This window comes from Culex quinquefasciatus, chromosome 2 (genome assembly GCF_015732765.1).
Source record: "Culex quinquefasciatus strain JHB chromosome 2, VPISU_Cqui_1.0_pri_paternal, whole genome shotgun sequence".
Classification (NCBI taxonomy): Eukaryota; Metazoa; Arthropoda; class Insecta; order Diptera; family Culicidae; genus Culex; species Culex quinquefasciatus.
Genome location: NC_051862.1, coordinates 187,736,014 through 187,758,495, shown reverse-complemented (window position 1 = coordinate 187,758,495; position 22,482 = coordinate 187,736,014). Strand labels below are relative to the sequence as shown.

Sequence of the window (22,482 nt, the reverse complement as noted above, 5' to 3'; positions counted from 1 at the left end):
TTGAGTGTGTGTGTATCCTGAAGTGTCGAAAGTCGGCAACAAAGGAGGAAGTAACAAGTATCCACCTCTTGCATGGGTAGAAAGCAAGAAAGAAATGCGATGAGGATTGTGGTTGAAAGCTCCGGTAGCTTAACTTATCAGGTGGATCACCCTGGACAGAGAGTTAACAAAAGGAGCTGAATTCCATGTGAATTGTGAAAAATTAGCTCTGATTACTTGTTCTAAAGGCTAAACGCTAAACGAAATTTGTCTATAATAGTAGTTTAAGCAGTTAATGAAGAGGATTTTTTTAGCACGAGTCGTACATTTATCCAACGAGGTTCACCGAAACCGAAAAATTAAACCATGGATGAAACATTTTGGTTAAGATTTCTTCAAACTGTTGAGAGAGGGATTAAGTAACCCCTAACATTTTGAAAATGCCAGCTTAAAATATTTTTTTAAAACACTTGGGAGCAATTCCAGCCCAAAACAGGATTTTTTATGTGCTTTATTCTCGACCCTCTCCGATTTCAATGAAACTTTGTAGAAATGTTATCCTAGGCATTTATAAGCCATTTTTGTGTATATGTGTTATAAATATTTTTGTATTTCGTAATTTAAATATTGCTCTATCTCGAAGCCGTTGCATCATATCAAAAAGTGGTCAAAGACAAACTTGTAGGAAATTTGACGGGCTTTCCGAAAAAATACACTAAAAAACACTTCACTTTATGAGATTTTTTGATTTTTAAGTATAAAAGTCAAATTTGAAGGTGAGCCCACGATTTTTTTTCGTTCAAAATTTTTGTGAAAATAGCCTAAGATGTTACATAAAGACTCACGAAAAATGCAGGATAGAGCAACGCACGTAAAACAATACAAAAATCATTTACTGAAACTGATTTTTTGAAAATGGCTCTATACGTCAATTTTTTCATAAACCGAACTCGAGAGTCAATTCTCCAGACAATTTTACATAAAAGTCTCCATATTGACCATTGTCCTTAGTCCAATCCTTGTGTAGTTACAGCGATTTTAAAAATAAAAATGTTGAAAAAATAGGGTTTTTGATGGTTTTTGGCAATTTCTGTATGACAGACTTGATTTTTCAGTTTCGAAAATATTTTTACCGGAAAGCTCGTCCAATTTCTCATAAGCTTGTCTTTGACCACTTTTAATTCTATGTATGCGCTTACAGATATAAGCTAATTACATTGCTCATAACCGAATACATAATATTTTTTCAGTGTAGTAAAGTAACATGGATAATTATTGCTTTTGTTATGATTCGAAGAGTTCATCTGATAAAATACCCTTATCAGTTTAAGCTTTCAATTCATGCAAAAAGTTCATAGTTTTGTGAGAAATTGACAGAGTTATGTGTGATACAAAAAAGGGGATCAAGTTTCCCCACTCTTCTTTATTTTTCGAATCTACATAAACCCAGAAAGTTTATTTTTTTCATTTAGAACTAAATTTTTCATTTTAAAATTTCGTGTAGCAAGGTTATTTTTTAAAAGTGTATCAAATTTATTTTTTGTCAGTGTCATCTACTTAGCCCCCATTTTTCAATCGCAATATCTCAAAAACAATTCGTTTGATCTAAAAATTGAACTATTGTGCTCTTTTCTTTAAAAATTATTTTGATGTTTAAAAAACTGACCCATCATTGGAAAATATCCAACATAATTATTTGCAGCCCTTTCAAAAGAATACTCTTGATTTTAAATTTTTAAAATTTATGTTCAAAGAAAGAAACAGAAAATTCCACAAAAGCTTCATTTTTAAACCTTGAAACAAACAACAGTTTTCAAGTTATCGCGAGTTGAAAAATTAAGAGTATATATTATAATTAGATGACAGAATCATTTTCAACTGAAATTTTAACTTCAGGAGGTTGTCTCTCAGCAACTAGCAGTTCGATCAACAAAATAAAAAATGAGAAATTCTAAAAAATAATATCTTTATCTAATCGAAAATATTGTTGCCAGCGGTGTTTTTCCTTCATGAAGTATTTTTATAACAGAAAATTCATAACTGAACATTGTTGTGTTTAGAAAACCTGCACGGGTTTCAAAATATGTTTGAAATTGAAATTGCAAATTTGATTTTGCATCTAAAAATGGATACTGGAAATATGTTTGACAATATTTCTGATTTGTATTTCATATCACACTTTTTTTTATCTACTTCTCTGGCACCAGTTTTTAACCATCTTTAGCTAGGGAATGCATGCACAAAGTTTCATCCAAATAAAAATAAAAGAAAAGTATATTTTCAAAATCGTTTTCAGTCAATTGCTATTTTTATAATTTACACAATTATTCTTTCTAAAAGATTCCAACAAAAGCATGTAAATGATTTTGTTTAAGCATTTCATCGATTTTTGTTGTATTAATTTACAGAAAAACGTTCTCTTTACCTTTTACATGTTTTTAGTTTTTTTTTCAAATTAATCTCTTAATTTGCATAAAAAAAAAAAACAAAAAAAAATCGATGAAGATTCTTCCATTGCTGCACAGAATACGTGTCATTTGATTTAAAAATTATTCGTGGAAAAAAAAACTACTGTTTTGTTTTTGACGTGGCTTAACATGGAAAAACATTCAAACGACATTCCTGGGAAACCATGTTTGTCATGTTGTCGACCGGCAAGTTGAAATTTCATCCCCACAAAGAACAAAAGAATACTTCACTGGAAACTGTTTCCAAAGAAAAAGGGGGGACTCCAGAGTGCAGCAGCTAGGTCATTGATTAGTCTCTCTCAGAGGAACCTAATATATGCACCAGCAAAAGACAGCAACGGTCCGTTCAGATTCTCGAGTGACAACAAGTTAAAACCTGGGGCAATTATTTCCTCGGATTGGAATATAAAAACCAGATTAATGGCAGCCGATAAGCGAGCGTCGTCGTCTAAACACAAACAGCCATAATCTTCCAAAGGAAAACGGATATTCGAAAGAGGTCGTCACACACACATGTGTTCGGTGAGCTTTTTCTTCGATTTTTCTTACCCGTCGGTTGACCGGAAGTAAAGGTTCAGAAGCGGTTCGAGAATCAATATTGGACCAAATTGGATCTAGTAGTCGAGAGTGAGAAAAGCGAGGGAAAAAAATCACTTTATGATAATAGCACATAAAAGATAAGAAGGCTCCCTTGCCAGCTGAGCCTAGACGAATACCAAGAAGGTGGAGGTCGAGGTGAAAACGCAGCTTGTTTGTATGGCTGGTAGACCAAATGTTGCTTCTGCCATCGACTCGGGGAGCTTCCGAGATCCAAAAAAGAATCAGCTTTTTTTTTCATCTTGTATTCATCTTTACTAGAGAAGGGTTGCCAGCGAGCTTGATTTATGGGCTTATTCGAGAAGAGTGAGATTAATCGCCTCTTCAGCTAGGCTAGTAATAGATTCGGTCCTTAAAGCCCAACCAACTTCCGACTTTGACCGCCCACCACGAGGGCTCTTCCAGGCAGCAGCCACTATTGGTGATCCCGAAGACAACGTTGTACACCATTATCGAGCCGATGATGAGCAGGATCGTTTTGAGAAGTTTGTGAAACTGCCGATGTTGCACTGTGCTAAAAAGATCTCGTTATTTGAAGTAGTAAAAGCAAAGATTCTTTAAACAAACCTTATCACATGTGTCCGGTAGAAGGTCTCATCCTGTCGTAGAGCGGTTAACCGGCGGGAAGTTTCCTTCACAATCGGGCACTGAAGGTGTCGGATGTCCGCGGTGATTTGGTCTGGTTCGATTGGCTCTAGTTTTGACATTTCCTAAACTGTTTTTAATACCGATTTTGTCGATGGTAACTTTGATTAAAGCGTATGTTTAGAAGCTGTTGAAATTTGACAAAATTGTGTTTTTTATCAAAAGAAAATAAAACGAAAACTATGCTTCATGCGTCAAATCAAATAATTCGGTAACACTTCTCTTATAACCGGTTGCCATTATCGAAGACCTTTCTGTGACACATTATTTGCATTTGGCCTCTTTCGTTACCAGCCAGCCCCAACGGTTTTCCCAAGAGAAACGCTCCACTTTCTGGGGCCAATAATATTCAGGACCATCCACAACCACCACCCACAACCTTAGCACCGCAAGGGCCCCCCAAAAAAAGGGTCCCACAGTATAATATTCAATATATAGGCAAATAATCCTATTACAGAGATAAGCGCGTTCGCACACAACCGCACACTCACACACACACACACACACATCGATGAATTATTACTAGTTTTTTGCTGGTTTTGATTTTTCCTCGATTTTCTTCTCCTAGGTTTCGCCAGGCGTTGGTGGTTGGTTTTGGTGGGGCTGGTTGGCAGGGATGTCGGAATAAAACCGGACAAATGGACCTCGTTAGAGTGATTGCGATCGAAAATGGGATAATTTGAATTATTTTATGGATTACGCTTTTTGTGCCTTTTTATTGGTGGGCAAAGGAAATTGCTTACTGCGTGCTAATAATTTGGGAGGTCAATGTGACGTAAATCCCAATCGCTGGGGTTGCTGGTAAAGTGGGGGGAAGCGGATGAATTTCGGGGGAGGATTAGGGATTATGGTTTTATGATGTAGTGAATCTGCTTTCTTGGGAAAAATGTGGTGCTTAGGAGGTTAGTTTATGCGCGAAAGAAAAAAATGTATAGTAGGAAGAACCAGATTGCAAATTTGAGTATTTGAAGACACCTAAGTGGCCTTCCAAGAAGTATTTTATTTTCCTTTTTTATGACTGTGGCGAAGGCTGCCCAAAATATACCAAAACTGTAAACCTTGATCGTAAAAAGCTATTAGCGATTTAAAAAATTCATTTTTGAATATGCAATATGTTTACCGCTTGTGGAGCAGGGGGTTATTTTGTCTGGACACCCTACTGTGGAGTGATAGTTGGAGTCAGTTGAGTTAGTCTTTTTGGAGAGCTGGAATCAGATTCGGAGTCACTGACTTCGAACCGCTGGAGTTGGTGTCAAAAAAAAAAATCAGAATCCGGCAAAAAGGCTTTTTGACAGCACAGCGCTTTTTTAACTCTAAATATGTTGTGGAAGTTTGATTTTAAATAGTAATCAAGATTATCGCAAGTAGCAAACTCAATTATTTAAAAACAAGAAGGGAATGGTAGTAATCAATAAGACACTTTTGGTTTTTTGATTTTTTTGTTTATATTTTTATCTTATTTTTGTATTTTGAAATTTGCTTTGTTAAAAATTTACTAAAAATAAATTTAATCACTATATTTAAAAAACGGAAAGTAAAATTTAACAACATGATTACAGAATTGATTGAATCATTATTTTGCAGAAAATCCAATGCACTGCTTAAAAAAATTAAAAAATAAGTATTTAAAAAAAAATCTATGAATAAATATGTTTGTTCATTGAAAATACTTTTGAAATACTTGAGAACAAAAATTCACTGAATGACTGAACTTATCTTATATAATGTGAATGTTGTTTGCAAATTTAATTTTATATGAGAAACAGGATTTTTATTAGTTCACCATTTTATTTAATTTCTTTTTAAATCGATTGCTTCTCTCGAAATCTCAATACTCAAATAATAGTAGTTTAATCAACAAAGATTTTTTAGCACGAGTCATACATTTATCCAACGAGGTTCACCGAGTTGGATAAATACGACGAGTGATGAAAAAATCAAGTTTTGCAACGAGTTCCATACAATGTTTTTTGCAATTCCGGCAAACACCCTTTGGACAGAATTATAGGACAATTGTCCATTAGGGTGCCCAAAAATGACCCCCTGCTCAACAAGCAGAAAACGGTTTTTTGGGGTTTTTTAAAGCATCTGTTCAAATTTTGAGCGAAATTGGTTGAGATTACCCCTTGATACCTGAGCCGAAAGATGGTGAAAAAAAGATTTTCATTTTAAAATGACTTTTTGAAATCGCTAATAACTTTTTGAAATCGAGTTTTACAGCTTTGGTATGTTCTACAAAGTTGTAGAGCATTAATTTTTCAATGATAAACTCACTTTTGGGAATAGTTGGAAGGAGGTAGCGCACTGTGCAGACCAAACCGTAAGAAAATTGGGGTTTTCAATCCTCCCCTTCGAGTTTCAATGGGTAAATGTTGACCGATTTTGCTCATATTTGGCCCAGAGTCCTAAATTAGCTTTATGAACAATATTCAGCTTGTGGAGCGAGGATTTTGGAAAGAGTCAATGAATCGTTTAAATCAAAAAAAAAGTTGAATGTTGAAATGTTGAATTATAACTTTTCCTAAAAAGTGCTGAAAAGTTCAATTTTTCAGCATCCATTTCAGTGTTTCGTTTTTAGAAGGGTTACTTTTCGATTCTGTCATTTTGGTACAGAAAATTAGATTTTTTAGTCGTTCTAGAGTGTCATAAAAAGTTAGTAGTTTTACGACTGAATTGCAGAAACAATTTTAGATTTTTTTCCCAGCTCAAAACAGCCATAAAAAAATTAAATTTAATTACCTTATTTAGCATGCCAAACAAGTTTGTAAATTTATTTGACAAATTAATAAAATCAAAAATTTATTGTTTTGTGAAAGCTATAAAAATATTCTTTGTCATAATAACGCTTTTTAACATTTAAAATTATATATTTTGAGTAAACATCACAAACAACAACTTTTGTTAATATGAAAATTTCACTATTGCATTTGAGTTAGCAATTCATAATCCTCTATGTTCTGCAAATGAATAAAATTTCGAAAAATAGTCCGAATTTTTAATTTTTATTTTCCATTTTGCATCACTTGTTCCACACAATTATGCGGAATGGTCATATAAAACGGACATGTTTTTGAAAATCTGTGTCATGAGAAGACATTTTCGGATTAATTTGGTAACATCGGCAAAGTTGTAGGTTATCATTAAAAATTTCCGAATAAAAGTTGTTACCTTGAACTTTAAGTTCATTTCCGAAACTACGTATTATTTTACTAACGATTTTTTAATATGTTTACTTAATATGAGCAAGAGTGCAGGATGGTGCAAAATCTAATACCAAAGACACATTAAAAAAAATGATCTATGAAAAAATGGAAATATTCTTAAACTGCAATTTCATTGATTTAATTTCCAAGCGAAAATAAATCAACATTATTTTCCATAAAGTGCAACGTTTTCAAGTTATAGCAAATTCTATGTACATTTTTTCGAGAAATTGTCAATTTTGTGCAATTTTAAAAATGCTTCATGAAGTAAAGCTGGGAAAATGTCACATAAATTGCCTTATTGACTTTGTTCATCAGACTGCGGGGTGCAGAGATACTAACAGCCTCTGAAAAATCATTTTTTTGTTAAATGAGAAAACCCCTTCTCAAGAATTAAGAATATTCAAATGCCCATTTTTTTGACCATCCTGCAGAATTGTATGGAGAATTGTAGGGAAAACTAGTGAAGCAAACTTGCTTTTTTTATATAGGGAATGGTTTGTAAAAATTTCATCCAAATAAAAAATACAAAAAAGTCAACTTGATAAAACGTAGAACATTATTCAAACGAATGTAGTAAAAAATTGCTGAAAAAAATATTTTCCGAAAAAAATCAGTAAGAAAAAATAACAGGTGCTACATGTCAAAAAACACAGTTATCAATTCAAAGCTGTTCTTTAGTACATAATATTTATCAAAAAGTTTTATAGTTTTTTCTGATATTGAAAAAGATAATATCATACAAGTGCTTTAAGATTATGTTGTATGTAAAATGTGTTTCAAACTCAAATGGGTTGAGTCTTTGACATTTTAAGACATTTTTCCCCCAAAACCAAAACTTTTAAATGCAATTATTATCTCTTCTTATAACAACCGGCACGCCAATGCAGTAGCAAGTGCTGACGATAAGTGAAAAGAATAAATCGCCATTGTTAGTGTCCCAGTCGAGGCAGCCCAACTTCTTCGATGAAACTTTAATCCCAGTTGCATCGTTTGCCTGAGCTTGTGCATTCGACTTCTTTCCGCACTCACTCTAAAAACTACTTTTACACATTCTTTTTTTTTTGCCCTTCACTAAGCTCATTTTTATGAGGAAAAAAATTTCAACTCCAACCTCCCATGCTCGAGCTTGATCCGTCCATATTTGCATAAAACTAATAAAGCTGCAATTTATCAAAAAACTTATCCCCAATGCAGCCCACGCTGGAGGAGGCTTTCGAGGTTGGCTCGGTCGATTCCATATACTCGCTGTCTCCCTCAACGCTGATTCATAAATCCAACTTCCATCCCTTTCGAGGAGGGCTTTTTTTTACATACACAGAGTGCTTTTGGTTTTAGCTAAGGTAAGTTTTCATATTTTGATCTTGTTAAAAAAAAATACAATTTAAAAGAAATTATACAAATGAATGATGATTATAAAAAGCAGTACTTTTTATGTAAAACTAAGTTAATTTTCATATTTTGACTCACCATTAAACGACAAGGCAAACATCTTCAAGAGTAGTGGGAGGATGCCGCGTTGGGAAAACTCTGGAAAATATCTCGCCCTCCCCCCAACCCAATCCCCTCCTTGAAGTTATGATGCCATAAAATTGTCTACCTTGCTCTCCCTCGCGAGGGAGGAAGAGACCTTATGCTTATAACATCGCGCAAGAGTAGCAAAAATTCGAGGACGTCGACGGCGTAATTTCTACACTGTAGAACGTCCTCCTTCCACACACACACCTGTCATTGTCGTCCGTACGCCTTTTCGGGCATCGGGGGATTATGGCAGTAAAAAAAAGTTTTCATATGCATTTTTCCTCCCCTTCCATGGTTTTTTCCGAAGGATGACGCGTATTTGGGGGAAGGTTTTCTTGCTGGAGGTTGGTAACGAAAATAAAACCGACTACCTTGGAGGAATGGAAAATTGGGTAAAATGAGCATCAACTATTTTTTTTTAAATGCAAAAGCTAGTTCAAAGTAAATTGATGAAATTGGGACTTAAAGCGTATCTGTAAAATTTGAAATTATTCGCTATACGACTAGGTCTTGGCGGTCTTTTTTGTTAGATTTGGATGGATTTGGACTTGGACCAACTGACATTCAGCTTAGGACCAAGGAGGTACACGGAAAAAAAGTGTGCGAGAAATCATGAATTTAGATTCATGAATTCTTGAAAAACTTTTTTCATGATTTCGTGATACCTTTCACGATTACATAATAATTCATGAATTTATAAAATTCATTCACATCAAATATTTTTTACGAATATTCATGAATTTTCATTCATGAAATCATGCAGTACGTATTTTAAGTATTTTATGTAATTTATGTATTTTATGTATTTTAAGTATTTTTAGTATTTTTAGTATTTTTAGTATTTTTAGTATTTTAAGTATTTTTAGTATTTTTAGTATTTTTAGTATTTTAAGTATTTGAAGTATTTGAAGTATTTGAAGTATTTGAAGTATTTGAAGTATTTTAAGTATTTTAAGTATTTTAAGTATTTTAAGTATTTTAAGTATTTTAAGTATTTTAAGTATTTTAAGTATTTTAAGTATTTTAAGTATTTTAAGTATTTTAAGTATTTTAAGTATTTTAAGTATTTTAAGTATTTTAAGTATTTTAAGTATTTTAAGTATTTTAAGTATTTTAAGTATTTTAAGTATTTTAAGTATTTGAAGTATTTTAAGTATTTTAGTATTTTATTTTAAGTATTTTAAGTATTTTAAGTATTTTAAGTATTTTAAGTATTTTAAGTATTTTAAGTATTTTAAGTATTTTAAGTATTTTAAGTATTTTAAGTATTTTAAGTATTTTAAGTATTTTAAGTATTTTAAGTATTTTAAGTATTTTAAGTATTTTAAGTATTTTAAGTATTTTAAGTATTTTAAGTATTTTAAGTATTTTAATTTTAAGTATTTTAAGTATTTTAAGTATTTTAAGTATTTTAAGTATTTTAAGTATTTTAAGTATTTTAAGTATTTTAAGTATTTTAAGTATTTTAAGTATTTTAAGTATTTTAAGTATTTTAAGTATTTTAAGTATTTTAAGTATTTTAAGAATTTTAAGTATTTTAAATATTTTAAGTATTTTAAGTATTTAAAGTATTTTAAGTATTTTAAGTATTTTAAGTATTTTAAGTATTTTAAGTATTTTAAGTTTTGTAAGTATTTTAAGTATTTTAAGTATTTTAAGTATTTTAAGTTTTTAAAGTATTTTAAGTATTTTAAGTATTTTAAGTACTTTTAGTATTTTAAGTTTTTAAGTATTTCAAGTTTTTTAAATATTTAAGGTATTTTAAGTTTTTAAAGTATTTTAATTATTTTAATTAATTTAAGCATTTTAAGTCATGAATGTAATGAATTTTTATTCACGAGATTGAATTCATGAATTTTTATTCATAAAATCATGAATTTTTTTCACGGTTGCATGCATCCATTTCATAAAAACATGAACATTATTCACGTTTACAAGCGAAATCAGCCATGAAAAGTCGTGAATATTTTTTTCACGACTTCGTGCCCGATTTTTAGAGTTCGAAAATTCGCAAAGCAAAATCGCGATATTCATGTTTTCATGGTACAATTTTCATGATTTTCGGAACACTTTTTTCGTGTACCAGTACCTACACTTGGAATGACCTAGCGACCTAACCTAAATTACTGGGACCTCATTTCCTTCCCCATCCGACTCTTATTTTACCCAATTCTCCCCTCAAACAAGAGGTAACCTCCGCAACCATAATTTCTGTGCCATCAATTTTGCTCATCTCCCCTTCTTCCCAGCGCTTATTCGAAAAGCTTTTTATTATCTTTTGTGGACGAATTTTTCGGCAGATTGGTACTTCAGAAGGCAGCCAAGAATGGCAAAAAGAACCTCCCAACCTCCTCAGGTGATCAAAGAAGCTTTCGAGAGTCGAACAAAAGCTCCTGCTAGAGACGATAGCAAGCCATATAGACTCGGAACTAGCACTAGTTTGCTCATAGGGAAAAAAGAAAATGGGATGAGGAAAACCCGTTCAAGTACGTAATGAAGGTGATCAGGAGCTTCTCGTCGTAGGTCGGCGGAGCTTCCTCCTGAATGGCACTATATCTTTCTTCCGGAGTGTGACCCTCCCCCCTTCTCACCCCCTTCAAAAACCCCTTCTTTAGAGTTCGTTACAGACAGCAGGAAACTAATTAAAATGAACGGCACACGATGCCGGAGCAGGAAAAGGACACCCAAGTGTGACACGACGATTCCCCGAGCAAAAAGGGATTCCCGGAGATGAATAGTTCCAGATCCGTCGCTTAATGAGAGGAACGGATTAATGGGATGCGATGAATGGACGGAGCACGGAGAATCTTCCCCTGGGTTGGCAAATGGCGCGAGCTGCGCAGCGGCCGGAACAAACGAGCGATTTTCCTCTGGATTTAATGAGGCGTTGGGAAAGAATAAAATAAAGGTGAAATAGACTTATTTTGCTCTATTCAGCGCAAATTGGCTCACACTATACACAGAAAGGTATATAGGAATTTGAAGCGTCAGCTACTTAAAATTCAACGAATGTCGGCAGCTGCCAGGAATGGCCTTCGGAAACTACCCCAATAAGGTCACAGCTGAAAAGGTCGTGCGAAGGATTTTGAACCCGCATTTCAAATTCGAAGGCAGTTTTGTGCTGGATGTGTGACCCTCACGTACTCATAAATAACCACCGAAATATCCGATTGGATTGGTAAGGAACTTGGAGCATCTGTTTTTGCGAAGTTTCCTTGAGCTCAGGGTGTTAAGGTGGTATTCACAATTTTACCTTTTTTCAATATAATTTTCAGAAAAAATATGTAGCTTGACGCAAGGCCAAACTTTCATTATACGTATCAGAATTGATTTTAACTAGTTCGACTTCGTCGACGTTCCGAGAAAAATGCGTTTTAATGTTTGACCTTGAATAAACAAAAACGAGACCACGCAATGTAAACAATAACAAACACGTTTTGTTTGGTTGACCATTCTGTGCATTGCCCCGAAGTTTGGTTGCCGGAGTCCCGAGTTATAATTAAAAATGTTTACAATAGTCGGGCATGTACGTGTGTCAAACGCGTTCTGACTAAAATTCCTTTGGCCAGTTGTCGCAGTTGCTTCAAGCTGTTTAAAGATAGCACGATCATATTGAAACTTCCGGGTTTTGTTGAATATCACAGAATTGAAATTGAACTTCGGGAATCTTGGCCGAAAATCGACGTGCGCCAAGAAAGTACGATCACGACGAGCTGCTCTCTCCAGGGGAGGAGGTCTCCACTCCAGGCCAGCATCTGCCATAACAATATCGTTAAAGGGCCATAATTTCTCAAGATTAAAAACTAAAATGTCAGTAATAAAACCACCCTCATACGGGTTGGGTTCGGAACGATGGGCATCCCTTTTCTTAAGGATTTTTGGTCTAGATGGGGAGAGGTGGGACACCTAGGATTGTTTTCCACTTCTTCACCAGGTTGAGCAATTTTTATTGCCGCAAGTGGCTAGCAAAGGACAATCGTTATGGCTTATCTTTTTTCTTTTTCTTGGGATTTCAAGTTTGAAAAGATATTTAGGACTGGTAATTTATTCTTTTGGTGACAGCTGGTTTCGATGGGGGACGAGATATAAATTTCTAAAGTTGGGAAAGCATCTACTTGGTCTACCTGAGCTAATCAAGAACATTTGATTTCTAAATTAAGGTTCACAAAATCATAATCAATCTTGATGCACAAGACTCAACCCATTTGTCTCAGCAAAGCCTTTTTGGTCCAATCTTAATCAACAAAAATGATGATGAAAGAGAGCTCAGCACAAGTTTGAAAGCATATTGCAACGCACTTATTCCATCACGGATTGATTCTTCGGAGGTCGTAAACCTCCAGAAACGGGAAATAACTGGCCAAAAACTGGCCTCCCATTCCACCAGCACCACATTCCGATGTGCCATCAAATCAAGCAAACTTCCCCCAACTCCTCCGCATCCCTGGAAGAAATGCGCAAGGGGTACGCAAGAGTTTTCCCCCAAAAAAAGAGGGAAAGCTGCGTAAAAATGGTAGCAATTTGTGCACACAACGGAGATCGTAAAACTATTTAATATCTGGGTCGTAAAAGTGCGTCTCCGTCGTCGTCGTCGACCCTATTGTGTGTGCAGTGCCACGCATTCCCCAAACAATCTTGTTTCCAAGGATGTTCTTCCTGTGTTCTGGCCCTTTATCCTTCAACCCTTGTGTAAGGAACGTTGTCAGGACATGGCCCAAGGATAAGACAAAGTTGCGTTGCTTCGGTGGTTGTTTGTGTGTTGGTGTGTGTTTGGTAACTAAAACAATTCATATTCATGATGGTTCGCGTTCGGGGCACTTGGAATTTTGGGCTGGCTCTTTTATTGAGGTTTTAAGGGAGGTTAGGGACAGTTGTTCATTTTTTACTTTTTAATTGGCTAAAAAAGTAATTATGTGTTGTGGTCAAAGCGTTGAGAATTAAAGAATATTGTGTTCAGATAACGCCATGCTTCGAATTCCCGGACGCTTCGAAACCCAAAAACGGGTGTTGTGTTTTCCAAAAACGGGAAACATTTCACTGAAATATTTCATAAGCTTCCGAAGAACCGGGAAGGCAAAGCAGAAAATTATGGTTAGAAAAGACATATTTTGCATACATTCTCTCAAAATTGACGGTTTATTCTACATTCTGTTGATATTTATACCTTTCCAACATATTACATGATTTTTTGCCAGCTGAAGCAAAAATGATACACTACTAAGTGTCAGGATTTCGAATCGTGACGCTATCCGTCATCAGATATTATATTTGCAATCGACAAAACAACGCTCATGTGCTAAAATTAGATTCATCAAATCTGTTTTAAAAGAGAGATTTATAAGTTTTTTTTTTGTCTTCTAAATATAGAAAAATGAGATGGATAACAGAGAAGAAATGGAAAATATCTTCCAAAAATTGATGATTCTTTAAAGAAAATTCGAAAATCTATATCTTGAGAAGAATTTTCTGATCAATCAGTGGAAAGTCGTAGGTTATGATTAGGAATTAAGAAAAGTGCTCGGGAAATGAAATTTCCCGAATTTTTATTTAATTTTTTTTAAAGTAAAGGCGGCTTTAAACGATATTTTTATGTAAGATTTTAGGGTGGTGAATTTAATTTAAAAAAAATTATTATCAAATACTATTTTTTTAAATTTCCTAAAATAAGTTTATTTTGAAAAATGTTTAATTTTTGAAATTGAAAAAATCTTCATGACTGGAAACACCCTGAAACAAATATTTTTGAAAAGATTAAATAATTTCTATTTATTTGTTATTCTTGATATGTATGCAATCAAAAAAAAAAAAAAACGCGCAGAAATTTTGAAATGTCCTTAATCAGTGTGATGAGATTTTTTTTGAAGATTACCTTCTGATTCTGTAATTGAAAAATTACTTAAAATGATAAGAGCAGGAAATTTCACATAAGATACAATTGTTTGTTTGCACTGAAAATCGAACCACTAGTTTCTGTGATATCGCGAGTTGTATAATAAGGCTTTTAGATGAAACTAAGAAAAACTGTTTTTTTCACGATTTTTACCTTAAGAGGCTGTTTCTCGGCAACTCAAATGTAAAATGTTGAAATTTTTTAAGATTCACGAATATTTTCAAGGTAACTTTTTTTTAAATACCGGAAAATCATTTTGTTGAAAATGGTTTGCTTATTGAAAAAAAAAGCAAAGTTATTTTCAATTGCAATTTTTAATTTTCATTTTATTACAGTGGAATCTCTCGTTGTCGATAATGAAGAAACCACAGAGTAGGAAGGAACCGTCGAGAGCGGGAGTTATTAAATTATAGAACGAAAGATCAAAGCAATCAATTTGAAGGGGCTTTGAAATTTATTGACAGCTTTATTGATATCGGGAAGATCGTCAGCCAGAGAATCCTTTGTATATGTTTTGAAATTTGGTTCGCAATATTTTTTATCTGGTACAAGATTTTGCATTATCCTAAACATAGCACAGAATATGGCTTTTTAAGTTCCCAAAATCATTGCAGGAAGTTTCTAATAAAATGTTCAGTCAAAAATCCTCTTTTTCGGCTATTTTGAAGTATAAATTAAAATTTTGTCGATGAATTTTGATTAAAAAATTCAAGACAATATCAAAATTTTAAGAAAAGCAAATCAATATCAAAGTTTTAAGAAAAACAAAAGATCTATTTCAATAAAACAAAATTTGCAGTCGAAAATTAATCCTCAAAATGTTTGAAGAGGTCCTCTTTTACATGATACAGCCTAGATACTAAATAGCCTTTAGGTTTGATTTGCTAGGAAAAAAAGTTCCCTTTTAAGATTGAAATCAGGTCATTTGTGATGTTTGGAAGGAAGTAATAAAATATAAAACCTTAGAGATTTGACAAACCTGATTGATGAGAATTGAAATAAATAAAAAAATATAACGGAATTTAAGTATATTTTACGTTATTGGGGAATTATAACTTAAAACTAATTGCTCATTTAAAAAATCAAGTTGTACTTCATTTTCTACCTGTTGGCCCAAATTTCAAACATTAAAAAAATAATCCATTTTGAAGCAATGGATTTGTTTATAATTTGACAATCGAAAGTCATCCTTTGAAAAAGAAATAATCTTAAATAATTTCATTATAGTTTTTTCGAAGAATCATGAAAGAGGTTAGGTTAAAAATGTTTGCTTAAATTAAAATCTGAAACTTGGAATTCTGAAAAAAAAATAAAAAAGTATTAAAACATTTTGAAATTTATTACAATTTTTTTACAATTTCCAGCCAAAATCCAAATACTAAATGCATGCCCTTTTTTAAATTTTAAGTCTGTGTAAAATATTCGAAAAGTTGAAATTCAACGTATTAACAATTCAAGAATACCAACCTCCTTTAATAATTCTATGAGTCCTCCTCGGAGAGTAACATCCAAATAATGAGCGCCAGGAATTTAATAAATTACATTTCGGGACCCAGCTTATTGCCAATCTTTGGAAAATGCGACCGGGAACAGGTTAATGGTTCCAGGCTCCTTTTGTAACTCTTTTGCGCATCATTCGCCATAAAACGGGCAATAAAGTCGCACCTGGATTCTTAAATTGTATAAAGCAGCGAGCAGTGGCTTAATGAATTAATCTTCCGCCTGAATAGGAATGATATAAATTTTAAAGCACCCCCTTTTTTGGCATTTCTGCTCTTTTTGCGATGCCAAATTAGAAAGTCATAAAAGAAATTAATTTGATTTAGAGCAACTTTTTTTCATCCTCGCACTCATAGTTTATTGCAGCCAAAAAGGAAAAACCGCGGCCTGAAATGAATGAAAAAGATTAAAACTTGCCCCCGACAGCTAAATTCGCAATTTTCCCGTTTCCCAACTTTAGTGGGGGGTTGCTGCATTCAAAAACTTCAAGCGCGCCGCACACAGGTGCATCCGACCACAGATGAAAGCTTAAAAAGCCAAATGGAAAACTATATTATTCGCCTCTCTTCCCTCTCCCTTTCCAACTTTTCATTCAGGTTGACTTCGGAGAGGAGAATTTTCTTTGGAAAATGCGAAACGTTCAGCTGCGCAGCAGCAAAAAAACGGAAAGGCTCTTTTTGAAGCAACTTTTTTTTTCAGCGACTATCTCGGCATAAGGCTTTCGGAAAATGCTATCGAAAGGATGCTGCCGGGAAGTTCTGTGAAGCCACAGAACTGGCAGCCGGAAAAGTTGTGCATAAAGAGAGTTTTGAGCAGCGCAGCTGCACAGACAAGGATTCAACTGGGGGGTTTTTCACTATCATTTTTTTTTTGTAACTTTTAAAGTCGGGTTTTAGTTGAGACGGTTTTTGTTCTCTTGATAATCTGTAGTTGAACTCCAATTGGTCCTGTTGATATCTAGTCAAGTGATGATGAAAACGCTAAGAGTTTTATTTTTCAAATTTGTTTAAAATTTGTTTTTGAGTAAACTATGGTTCTGTTCAACAACGGAGGTTAAAACCACGCGTGGTCTCTTTACCTCAAAATGTGATCAATTTATTAAAAGTTTTCTAAGCAGAGCAATTCCATGTCAAATAGGGAATCGGTTGTACCCGACCCTCTCCGATTTCAATGAAACTTTGTAGACATGTTATCCTAGGCATATATAAGCCATTTTTGTGTATATGGAGCTAGTAACACTCGATAATGACATTTAAGAAGGGCGTACGTGTTTTCAATATTTTTGTATTTAGTAATTTAAATATTGCTGTATCTCGAAGCCGTTGCATCGTATCAAAAAGTGGTCAAAGACAAACATGTAGGAAATTTGACGGGCTTTCTGAAAAAAATACACTGAAAGAAAAAAACACTCCACTTTTATGAGATTTTTTAATTTATAAGTTTAAAAGTTAAAGGAGAATGGGCAAATTTGTATGGGAGCTGGTCCAAGGATGTACACGAACGGGACCAACTTTTTTCGAAAGATCTCGCCGAGACATGAAAAAAAGTCTTCTGGACCAACTCTCTAAACCCCGGGGTTCAAAAGTTACAAGTTGTTGAAGTTTGGGCATTTTGGGTTAAAATGTACAAAAAATCGAATTTTTGCTATTTCTAAAATCATTCATAAAATCTCTGTTTCATTATGGATTTCGATTTTCTTGACTTCATTCGACGCGTATCAGCAAAAACTATGAGTTCTGATATGTTTTAGCATGATTGAAACATGATTTGTCTTGTTTTTATCCGTTTGAACCGTTTGTGCAAGAGGCATCCCATAGAAACAAGTCGAAACTTCAAGGTTTTGAAACCGGATCCGACCCAGACTGCTTCAGTAAGTAAGGAAGGCTTCAGTGCAATGTTGTAACAACTTATTGGGATGGTCTGAGTCATCCGAGAACTCCTTGGAGTTAAGACCGGTGAGTCTACCGCCGTAACAAGCAAGATGTCGGCGGTTTTTGACCACGGATCATACCCGCATGGCTTCAGTGCGTATGGTAGACTACTATGCTGATGTGTTGGAGTGTCCTGGGTTCTCCTAGGACTCCCTGGAGTTAAGATCTGTGGGTCTACTACCGTAATAATCCAAATGTCGACCGGTTTTGACAACGGAACTTACCCGCATAGCTTCAGTGAGTGTGGTAGACTGCTTTGCTAATGTGTTAGGATGTCTTGGGTCATCCAAGGACTCCATGGAGTTATGATCTGTAGGTCTACGGCTATTACAAGGACTCCCTGGAATGGTCCAGAACATCCCAACATAACAACAATACAGTCTGCTATACTCACTGAATCTTTGCGGTTCCGATCTTGTAAAAAAAAAACGGTAGTAGACCCACAGATCTTAACTCCAGGGAGTCCTAGGAGAACCCAGGACACTCCAACACATCAGCATAGTAGTCTACCATACTCACTGAAGCCATGCGGGTATGATCCGTGGTCAAAAACCGCCGACATCTTGCTTGTTACGGTAGACTCAACGGTCTTAACTCCAAGGAGTTCTCGGATGACTCAGACCATCCCAATAAGTTGTTACAACATTGCACTGAAGCCTTCCTTACTTACTGAAGCAGTCTGGGTCGGATCCGGTTTCAAAACCTTGAAGTTTCGACTTGTTTCTATGGGATGCCTCTTGCACAAACGGTTCAAACGGATAAAAACAAGACAAATCATGTTTCAATCATGCTAAGACATATCAGAACTCATAGTTTTTGCTGATACGCGTCGAATGAAGTCAAGAAAATCGAAATCCATAATGAAACAGAGATTTTATGAATGATTTTAGAAATAGCAAAAATTCGATTTTTTGTACATATTAACCCAAAATGCTTAAACTTCAACAACTTGTAACTTTTGAACCCCGGGGTTTAGAGAGTTGGTCCAGAAGACTTTTTTTCATGTCTCGGCGAGATCTTTCGAAAAAAGTTGGTCCCGTTCGTGTACATCCTTGGACCAAATTTGCCCATTCTCCTTTGAAAGCGAGCCCACGATTTTTTTTCGCTCAAATTTTTTGTGAAAATAGCCCAAAATGTTACAAAAAGATTTATGAAAAATGCAGGATGGAACAACTCACCTAAAAAAATACAAAAATCATTTACTGAAACTGTTTTTTTGAAAAGTGCTCTAAACGTCAAAATTTTCAAAAGCCGAATACGGGAATCGATTCTCCAGACAATTTTACATTAAAGTCTCCATATTGATCTTTGTCCTAAGTCCAATCCTTGTGAAGTTACAGCGGTTTTAAAAATAAAAATGTTGAAAAAATAGGTTTTATGATGGTTTTTGGCAATTTCTATAAGACGGACTTGTTTTCAGTTTCGAAAATATTTTTACCGAAAAGCTGCCGAAATAATTACATTGCTCATAATTCAAACATAACATTTTTTCAGTGTAGTAAAGTAAGCTGGATAAGAAATTAGCTTATATCTGTAAGCCCATGCATCCAATTGAAATGTGGTCTAAAACAAACTTATGGGAAATTGGACGAGCTTTTCGGTAAAAATATTTTCGAAACTGAAAAATCAAGTCCGTCATATAGAAATTGCCAAAAACCATCATGAAACCTATTTTTTCAACATTTTTATTTTTAAAACCGCTGTAACTTCACAAGGAGTAGACTTAGGACAAAGATCAATATGGAGACTTTTATGTAAAATTGTCTGGAGAATCGATTCCCGTATTCGGCTTTTGAAAATTTTGACGTTTAAAGCACTTTTCAAAAAAAAAACAGTTTCAGTAAATGATTTTTGTATTTTTTTTTTGGGTGAGTTGCACCATTCTGCATTTTTCGTGAGTCTTTTTGTTACATCTTAGGCTATTTTCACAAAAAATTTGAGCGAAAAAAAATCATGAGCTCACCTTCAAATTTACTTTTTAAACTTATAAATCAAAAAATCTCATAAAAGTGGATTGTTTTTTTCTTTCAGTGTATTTTTTTTCGGAAAGCCCGTCAAATTTCCTACAAGTTTGTCTTTGACCACTTTTGAAATGATGCAACGGCTTCGAGATACAGCAATATTTAAATTACGAAATACAAAAATATTGAAAACACGTACGCCCTTCTCAAATGTCATTATCGAGTGTTACTAGCTCCATATACACAAAAATGGTTTATATATGCTTAGGATAACATGTCTACAAAGTTTCATTGAAATTGGAGAGGTTCGAGAAAAAAGTACCTAAAAATTTCCTGTTTTTGGCTGGAATTGCTCAGCAGGCAGAAAATTATAAAAAAAACGATTAAAATGATCAGTGCAACTAAAATACAGCAACTTTAGCAAATGAAAAAAAATAGTGTTGAAAATGATTCAACATTGTAATTTAAGCTAACATTAGAGTATAGTAGAAGTAAAAATAGAAGTAGAAGTAGAAGTAGAAGTAGAAGTAGAAGTAGAAGTAGAAGTAGAAGTAGAAGTAGAAGTAGAAGTAGAAGTAGAAGTAGAAGTAGAAGTAGAAGTAGAAGTAGAAGTAGAAGTAGAAGTAGAAGTAGAAGTAGAAGTAGAAGTAGAAGTGAAGTAGAAGAGAAGGAAGTAGAAGTAGAAGTAGAAGTGAAGTAGAAGTAGAAGTAGAAGTAGAAGTAGAAGTAGAAGTAGAAGTAGAAGTAGAAGTAGAAGTAGAAGTAGAAGTAGAAGTAGAAGTAGAAGTAGAAGTAGAAGTAGAAGTAGAAGTAGAAGTAGAAGTAGAAGTAGAGTAGACTGAACAGTGCCTTATTGCTTATAATCAATATTTTTTACAATTAAATTTTAAGATTTTATTGACTAAAAAAACAATAATAAACTTGAAAATTCAGCTCTCATTATGATAAGGCACGAACTTTTACTCCCTGATGTGCATTTCGTGAACTCAACATCCGTTTTACGACCTTAGGCATCGTAAATTAGTTCGATCAACGAATAAAAATCCTCCTCCATCCATTGATGGGTTCGCGTGTTCCCGGTCATTTGTGCCCCAAGTACTTCCTTCCAGTGTGGGCATCCAGCAACAAATGTTGTGTACAAACTGAAGCCACTTTGTCCTCTAGTTATTTATGCTTCACGACAAGTCAGCAATCTCCAGACCTCCCACCCTCCCACCAAAAGTGGCCCGGCAGCCATTGTTTTAATTTCAATAAGAGTCTCATTTCCTATCACAATTTACGAGCAGCGCACCCATAAAACGATGACTAATAAAGTTTTACTGTTATGGTGATTTCATCGAACCATCGAATCGGCCCCAAAACATCCAAGTATCGATTCCGGCCCTGAAATGTACCTTCGTCCCACCAGAACAAAGCACGGCTCTGATTAAACTGCAGTCCGGGCCGCCAAATTACGATACTAACTTTCTCCCCGAATGTTCCCCCTCTCCACCCACAATTGCAGGAGAAGATTAGCATAAATTCTAATGCCTGTGCAAATTAACAAGCGATAAAATTAAACTTTCCACATACACCGCGCACATCCACTAGCGCTCATTATCTGCCAAAGCTCTCTCGGTCTGACGGCAGCTCGGAAACTTTGCCATTGCTGGCAGCCCTGCTGGACACCGGACCAGAGGAAGCACTGAACTGTTTAATTCCCTAAATCACGATAATCCTCAGCCGTAATTAAAAAATGCTTAAATTCAAATTGTCTGTGAGCGGTTTTTTTAGTTGGATGGTTTTTTGTGGGGTTCTGGTTTGGATGCTTTTTTTATTGTTTAGATAAATTTGAATTCTCCGATCATTAAATTTGAACAAGACATTTGGAAAGTGGTTTAAGTTACAAACCTCCTGAAGTTTACTTTTGGAAATGAGTTCAATAAGAGATTCTACATCGGATTTTATTTATTCCTTTATGAATTTTATGCTGTTATTCCGGACTTGTTCAAATCCATCATTCTTCAGTCATTGCTGGCATTCTAAAAATTTCAACAATCTGTCTGCAAGGAAAAAAAACCATTCTTCACACCTTCAAAGCTTCCCCACAACCACACCTGTTCATCACTCGGAACCGTCCATAATTCCCACGTATGAATCGTTCGTTCATGCTTTCCTTTAACGTTGAGCAACTTTGAATGCACTTTGTACGCGGCGGACAAGGCAGCATGTATTTACCACACTGCCCGGTGGGTGTACCGAAAGCACACACAAGAACGATGGTAGATAATGAAATATTTGCAGTTTGGTTTGCATTTGACCCCCCTCTCACAGCATGTTCTCAGGATCCACTTGACCATTAGCTTCACATGATAGTAGGAAAAAGTACCTTTCATTTTCACAGTAGGAAAAAGTAAGTTCATCGTCTTAAGGCTCAATGAGATACAAATTAAGCATTACAAAAAAAGACTATTTAAAAAAATTTTAAATTGCTAAAACTATTTTAAACAAAGTACCAAATTTCTACTTAAAAAACTAAATTCAATTTGACGAGCTTCCCACATCTCTGCCACCTTAGAGCCGAACAAAAAACACGTGGACACAACACACTCGTAGAATCGTGGTGGAAAGGTCAGCAGAATAGAGTTTGTCCGGACAGCATCAGCATACCGCCACGATTGGAAATGTTCTCTCCGACACGACTTGCACAACAAAGGATGTTTTTCCTGCTAGGAATAGGAATTTTGCCTGTTTTTTTTTGCACAAACTCGTGGCTAGGACAACGTTGAGCAGGACTCGCCCAGGAAA

General features: G+C 34.7%; 2 protein-coding genes across 2 annotated transcripts in view; both read right to left on the bottom strand.

Moving 5' to 3' along the window:
• LOC6054497 (protein sax-3) overlaps positions 1 to 22,482 on the bottom strand; it is a 237,769-nt gene that overhangs the window by 133,362 nt on the left and 81,925 nt on the right. The window lies entirely within an intron of this gene.
• Positions 3,292 to 3,756, bottom strand: LOC119766948. Its single transcript, XM_038253611.1, has 2 exons — positions 3,612 to 3,756; positions 3,292 to 3,558 (listed from the first exon to the last, which is right to left on the bottom strand). Exons 1-2 carry the CDS (start codon positions 3,749 to 3,751, stop codon positions 3,378 to 3,380), a joined length of 321 nt encoding a protein of 106 aa, XP_038109539.1. The 5' UTR covers positions 3,752 to 3,756; the 3' UTR covers positions 3,292 to 3,377.

Excerpts from the sequence above, each read along its gene's own strand:
- LOC119766948 (XM_038253611.1), bottom strand. The coding sequence starts at position 3,751 with ATGTCAAAACTAGAGCCAATCGAACCAGACCAAATCACCGCGGACATC. Across the intron at positions 3,559-3,611 it reads TACCGGACACATGTGATAAG|CACAGTGCAACATCGGCAGT; the intron begins GTTTGTTTAAAG and ends AGATCTTTTTAG.